Source organism: Vicugna pacos, chromosome 22, assembly GCF_048564905.1.
Source record: "Vicugna pacos chromosome 22, VicPac4, whole genome shotgun sequence".
NCBI lineage: Eukaryota > Metazoa > Chordata > Mammalia > Artiodactyla > Camelidae > Vicugna > Vicugna pacos.
The window spans coordinates 9,486,821-9,493,710 of record NC_133008.1 but is presented as its reverse complement, the minus strand read 5'-3'; the positions used below and the strand labels follow the sequence as shown (position 1 = coordinate 9,493,710).

General features: G+C 48.9%; 1 protein-coding gene across 1 annotated transcript; it reads right to left on the bottom strand.

The window, feature by feature from the left end:
* Positions 1–2,061: 2,061 nt before the first annotated feature.
* DRD1 (dopamine receptor D1) lies at positions 2,062–6,645 on the bottom strand. Its single transcript, XM_072947213.1, has 2 exons — positions 5,687–6,645; positions 2,062–5,590 (listed from the first exon to the last, which is right to left on the bottom strand). Exon 2 carries the CDS (start codon positions 5,090–5,092, stop codon positions 3,764–3,766), a length of 1,329 nt encoding a protein of 442 aa, XP_072803314.1. The 5' UTR covers positions 5,093–5,590; positions 5,687–6,645; the 3' UTR covers positions 2,062–3,763.
* Positions 6,646–6,890: the final 245 nt, after the last annotated feature.

The window sequence follows — 6,890 nt, the reverse complement described above, 5'->3', positions numbered from 1 at the left end:
AAGAGAGCAGTGTCGGAGAGAACCGCAAACCACATGCCCTCTAAACGTTGTTTCCATCTGCTTCAAGCAAACAGGCGAGAATACAAATGCCTGGCAGCTCCATCATTAGTAAGGCAATAAATATTGGAGTCAACTCCTGCAAAGTACAGATCCTGCCAATTATCAGTGGGCCAACATCTCAGGACTCAGGGCGTTTATAGACATTAGCTTCATTGAAACCCTCACAAGGACCTGCATGTTTATTTCCATTTCACAAATGGGCATACAGGCTCAGAGAGGTACAGACATTTGTTTACTCTCACACAGCTTGAAAGTGGTAGCTGTAATGTGAACCCATGGTCATCTGAAATAAAGCCTGGGCTTTCTGCATTCCAGGTCCCCACGGTTGGACTGGCTCCTAGTGAGTGGAAGGATCAAGCTGAAATGTTGCTGGTTCAGACCTGGGGGAGGAAATCGTGATGGAGCCCCCAGCAAGTGCAGAATTCAGAAAAGTCCCTGAGATTGGACTGCATATCAGTTTGCTCGAGGGACTCCTTCCATTGAAGAAGTTAATGCAGAGGGTTTGTTCCTCCCATTTAATGGATCAGGACAACTGAGACTCAGAGACCATGACTTGCTTAAAACCTAAGAAAAGCCAATGACTTTCCTGCATAAACTCTAAATCTACCAACTGGAGCCCAGAGCTCAGTGACCCTTCCTTAACACTTCCTGTTAGTCCATCACCATTAAGAGTTGTGCATCTATGTGACCAGGAAAGGCGTCTTCTTAGATGGAAAAGGAAAAGAACACCTCTTTTAAATGGTCTCTGTCTTGCTAAAGTGTCTCACATATATTTAGCATTACGAAGGCTCTTAATGACAGTTAAATGAAATGTCATAACTTTAATTTTGCTTTCATAGTTGTAAATTATATTCTCAGAAAGAGTCTGTCAGTAAAATCAACATTGCATAAGATACCCTTTATCCATCCAACATGCCAGGAACCTGAAATACCTTCTCATTCCCAGTGGACTGAATTTGACAATTATTTAATAGGATTCTAGACTTGTCTTTATTTTTCACTCTGCCAGTGAAATAAATGGTGGCAGCTTTTGTGCATTGTTTCGTTGGTTGGACAACGACAACCCTGCGCATCGCAGCTGATGTTGCCGGACTGCTAATCAAAGAAGAAAATTAAACTGAAAAGAATAAAGATGTGCAGAAAGTTAGGCAGCAGAAAGAAAAGGCATGATGCTTTATGGGAGCTCACTCTAGATATGTTCATTATATGCCAAAGCCTGGGGAAGGCAAATATGGAATTTAAAAAGACACCATCTGTTGTGTGATATTCCACATGATAAACTTAACCCTAAATTTCTACATCACCTGCTGTTCAGTCATTCTCCTTCTTTGAGATGAGCAACAACAACAACAACAACAACAAAAAACACAGGATGGGGGAGGGAGGTTAGCACATGAAGTAAGCAGGTTTGGCAGAATTGGTGGATGTGCCCTGTAAGACTTTTGGCTAAGCCCAGCGATCACACCCTATATATTTCCTCCAGAAATTAATTCTTGTGATAGTTTACTCTTAAATACTACACATACCGTGGTTGCCGTAAATGTGCACGATCACACACAGCAAGCTACAGTCTTTTCTGTCATTTTTTTAATGTTATTTAAAAGTCTCTGGGCTCTTTGAAAGAAAAAGCAAGGATTTTAGAAATCTTTCAAATCTGTGAAATGAAATGTAGAGTAATTCCTGAAGCAAAGAAGGATTTCGTTTTAAAAAATATATACTTTTGAGACAGAAGGAAAACAAGAGTATGTTTCAAACAAGCCCAAATCAACTCCCTGTTTAAATATTCAAAGGCAACACAACACGTGGCATATTTAACAGGAGAAACTGCCACTAACAAGAAAAAAAAAAAAAAAAGCAACATATCCTTGAAAATGCCCATGTTTTCTTACGTGTAGATCTGAAGTATCGTAGCTTTTAAAGCCCATTAACAAATGCAGCACAGTTCATTCAGGGTTGATTTGAGTTCACAAAATAATTTTATTATATGTAAGAAAGCATACAGGCAATAAAATTAAGAAAACATTCACAATGCATAAATAACACAGACCTGATGCAGGAGATCGTTTTCAGTAAATACCTTTCTTGTCACCAATTTCATCTAAATGTTAAGTAAATTGCTTATCAACAAGAATACTTTGTAAACATTTCCAAACAATTATCTTGAAATGCCCCGCATGAATTAGCGCTTGGTGACGGAGACTCATGATAGTTTTTACAGTCCAGTCCGGCTGATGACGCAGGAACTTGATGCCAAAGCACAGAGGAGGGCTAGCGTTTGTCAAAAGAGATGCTGATGGCTCTGGGTTGCTTAGCACACCCTGGGAGAAGGGGGTCTCCTGTTTCCTCCACCAACAGAAGTGTCTTACTGGAGGATGATAATGAGGCACTGTCTGTTAGTTAATATGCCAATAACATTTAGACTTTAAAAAAAAAAATCAGTTCTAAGTTCAGATTAAAGAACTACACAAAGTAGCCCCACTGAGTGGTCTGCTTTGACTTCGTAAGATGGAGATGCAGGAGTGGACCTCCATCCATTGGTGAGACTGTTGTGACACAAACGTTAAGGAAACTCACTGTCTTCACCACACATATCTAACCAGGACAGCCATGTATTTGGTTCAGAAAAGCTCTGTGGCACAGGAAATGAGAAAAGACGGTGAGGATTAATTATTTTACATAAATACAAAGTGGCATATTCTTTTTATTACCATCTAAGATCATAAATTTCAAGTTGCTTTCTTCTGAGGCTGTCTTGTATTTCAGATATTTACAGAACTACAAATCATCCTCCTGGAAAAGTCTTTGCCACTTTAAAAGTCTTGAACACAATAGTAGTTATGCTTTTTTAAAATCTTTCCAAATCTTTTTAGGAAAAAAAAACTAACCACAGAATTTGTCAATTCTCACCTCGTATTTATTTGTGCCGATGAATTTTAAGGAATCATCACAACTTCACTTTCTATTAGGCTCTGCTGTTTCTGGAAGTGATGCCTGAGCATTTAGAATCTCAGAAAGCCTGTGTGTTTGTTTCATTGGCTTATAAAGTGCTAGCTAAATGGACGAAAATGCAATTGTAAGATCTCAGACAACTCACTAGTTTAACCTATTAAATATGATAAATATAGATTTATTTTAATAAATTAAAAATATCCATATAATGCAATAAATAAATAAAACCAATATCCACAAAGCATCAATTCTGGGGGGAAAAAAAATCCCGTTCTTACTGTAAGGCTCAATTATGTTTTAGGAATAATTGACGAAGGCATGCACCTACCTTTACACTCTGAAAACTTTGCTTGGACCAGGGTTAGCACCTGTTTGTACACAGCAAACTCAACCCTTCTCATTTCCTTCCCGGAAACGTTTAATTTTTAAGTGAAGCTGCTCATTTGTTGAGTCTTTGCCCTATTTTTTAAGTCCTAAGATATGAATCCGTTTCTAAAAATAATTTCGGAGCCAAAGACACGTCTCTTATGAATGTTCTTTTCACATGTGTCCTTTGATTCACTACGGACAACACAGAAAACACACTGGAATGTATTTTTGAACATAGTTAGTTGTGTGTTGAGGGAAGGCAGCCGAGGAGGGCTCCTTTGATGTCTCAGTCTCACCACACTTTAGTTTTTTCACCGAGAGCCCCTCCTCTAGCTTTTGGGATGAGCGTGTCTGTCAGGATTCCCCTCGGAGCTCAGGTCGGGTGCTATCCGTTTTGTGTGATGGGCTGGATCTTCTCTAGGGAGACGTCAGTGTCATAGTCCAAAATAACAGACAGGGCTGGGGACAGCTTCTCCAAGGGCTTGGCTATCCCACCTGCCTCCTCCTTCTTCAGGTCCTCAGAGGAGCCCACGGCATGCGGGATCAGATAAACCAGATTGCAGTCCTTGGAGATGGAGCCTCGAGGCTCGTGATGGCTGGAAAACACCACGGCCCCATTGTTATTAATACTAACTGTCTCTATGGCATTGCTCGTCGTCGGGCAAAGCCTGTAGCATCCTAGGAGGGTGGAAAATGCCTTCCTAAAATCAGCATTAAAGGCATAAATGATGGGGTTCAAGGAGGAATTAGCCCACCCAAACCACACAAACACATCGAAAGTAATGGAATCGATGCAGAAGGGCTTGGTCTCCCCAGACCCACAGAAGGGCACCATGCAGTTCAAGATGAAGAAGGGGAGCCAGCAGCACACAAACACCCCCATGATCACGGACAGAGTCTTGAGAACTTTAGTCTCTCTTTTGAAGGACATCTTAAAGGAGCTCTCCGGCTGAGAACACTCCACGGGGTTTCCGTTACCTGCAGTGGTCTGGCAATTCTTGGCATGGACTGCTGCCCTCTCCAAGGCCGAGATGCGCCGTATTTGTTTCTGGGCGATCCTGTAGATCCTGGTGTAGGTGACAATCATGATGGCCACAGGGATATAAAAGCTTATTAAAGAGGATGAAATGGCATAGGTTCTGCTCAAGCTGGAATCACAGTTGTTTGTCGTCTTGCCCAGGGAAGTGACATTCCCATCAGAGAGGCTTGTGGGTTTTGCCTTGTGCCAGCTGAGCTGCACTGGGATGAAAGAGATGAGGACCGACAAAGTCCATGCCACGCTGATGAGAATGAAAGCTGCCTTGGGGGTCATCTTTCTCTCATATCGGAAGGGACTAGAGATGGCCCAGTACCTGTCCACGCTGATCACACAGAGATTGAGGATGGATGCAGTGGAGCACATGATGTCAAAGGCCACCCAGATGTTACAGAAGGACCCGAAGGGCCAGAAGCCAGCAATCTCAGCCACCGCTTTCCAGGGCATGACCAAGACAGCCACCAAGAGGTCCGACACAGCCAAGGAGATGACGAAGAAGTTGGTCACCTTGGACCGCAGGTGTCGGAACCTGATGACAGCGGCACAGACCAGTGTGTTCCCCAGGAGTGTGGACAGGATGAGCAGTGACAGGAAACAGGCTGTGAGGATGCGGAAGGAGAAGTCCCTCTCCACCACCAGCCCGGCACCGTCCATGGTAGAGGTGTTCAGAGTCCTCATCTTCCGGAGGGAGAGCACAGAAGGTGCTTGGACACCTGTCAAGTTCCTAAGCAGGGATCAGGGGTCAGTCAGACCTGGAGGAGTCCTGGTTAGCCAGGCAGCCCCCTGGAAGTCCCACTTGCTCCCCTGGGTGGAAGACCTCACCAGCATTCCATCAGAGGGCTGCGACAATTGTGTGGCAGGAGCCTGCCCTCCGCAGTCCAAGTCGGCCCCTTGGAAGGTCCCTCTTGCTCTCTGCGACTGTCTTCTGACTCCTTTGCTCCAGGTCACTGTCACGGGGACCAGCTGGCCCTTCAATTCCCCGTGGAAAGCACTGACTTTTTAGCATATTCTAAGCTATCGACCCAGAGACTCCCAGGCCTCTGCCAAGCTAGTCAGCTGTAGTCACACTTGAGGGCTGTTGCCTCTCTGGTGATGGCAGAATTCTCCTCTTCTGAGGCGCAGCTGAAAATACATGCCTTGCTCCTCCAAGCCCCTGGCTCCGCCGCCGCAGCTCCCCTAGAAAGCAAAGAGAAAGGAAAGGACGTTTGCCAAGACTTGAGTCGATCGCATCTTTACTGTCAAGCCCAATCCAGTTCCATGAGAGCCACCTACCTTGCCTTGGGGTGGTCTCTCTCAAAGCCCCGGGGGCTCGGGGAGCCGGCTTCGCGAGGCGCCGCGGCTGCACAGCGCCCAGGAGGCGCGCCTGAGTGCTGCCCGCCGCGCGCAGCCCGGGGTCCGCTCCCGATGCGCACGAATCACCGGGGCGGGTTTGGGGGAAGGATCCTGGGGCAAGTTCACAGAGAGCTGGCGCTGCCCCACTGCCTGGAATGGCTAGAGGTGGTTCAAAGCGGAGGAAACCCGGGAAAAGGGCTCCCGGGCGCTCGGCGCATCCTGGGGAGAGGGCGCCCCCAGGACCAGTCACTGGGGCAGCTTCTTTCCTTTGCTTCCCTTCTTCTGGAACCAAGTGCCAGGCCGCCCCTCGAGAGGCCTCTAGTCCTTCGGGGAAGAGTCCTGCGCCTCCCCGCGGGGCTGCCCGCTGCCTCCCAGGAGCCCGTGGGAACACGACTCAGAGAGAGCCGAGCTGGCACCGGCAGGCGCACGGGCCAGCCCGGTTCCCGCGGGGCACAGCCCACCCCGCCCCCGCGTCCCCTCCCCTGCCCTGGAGGCGGGCTTAGCTTGACAGGCAGAGTTGCGAGCGACAGCCGCACGTGGTTCCCCTGGATGGTGTCGCGGGCGAAAGGAGTGGGGGACGCCCAGCTGAGCGCTCGCCCGCGCTGGCTTACCCCCGCCAAACGCCGGGCCCCCGGACCCCGGGACAGCACGCGACAGGGGCCCGCGAGAAAAAATCCGATGTTAGAAGCTCAAGTGAGCCCGAGCCGCCTGAAAGCAAAGCTCTGCCCATCATCCGGCGCCTCCTGGGGTCCATCCACCCCAAGCCCTTCCCAAACACCAAACAGAAAAGGGACCTTGCCCACTCTCCCACGCCCACCCCGGCCCGATCCGCGCTGCCTCCAAGTGCCCCACGGGCGCGCGTACTCACCGCTCACCGGGAGGGCTCCGAGCAGCCGCGCGCCTGGCGGGTGCGCCCCGCTGCGCCCCGAAGGCGCTCACTTCGCGCTCCGCGTGGGTAGCGGGCGCGTCCACGGCTGCGGTCAACGCCGGACTGCGGCCGGTGCCCGGCGCGGGGCGAGCGCCCCAACCCCGGCGCCACGCGCTCGGCAGTCCCGGGGCGCCCTCTGCCGGCGGCTTTGGCTTCCAGCGCCCCGGCTGTGCCCTCACAGGCACCCACCTCACCGGGACCGGCTTCCGCATCCAC

What these genes read in the sequence shown, in the direction of transcription:
- DRD1 (XM_072947213.1), bottom strand. Translation starts at nt 5,092, where the DNA reads ATGAGGACTCTGAACACCTCTACCATGGACGGTGCCGGGCTGGTGGTG.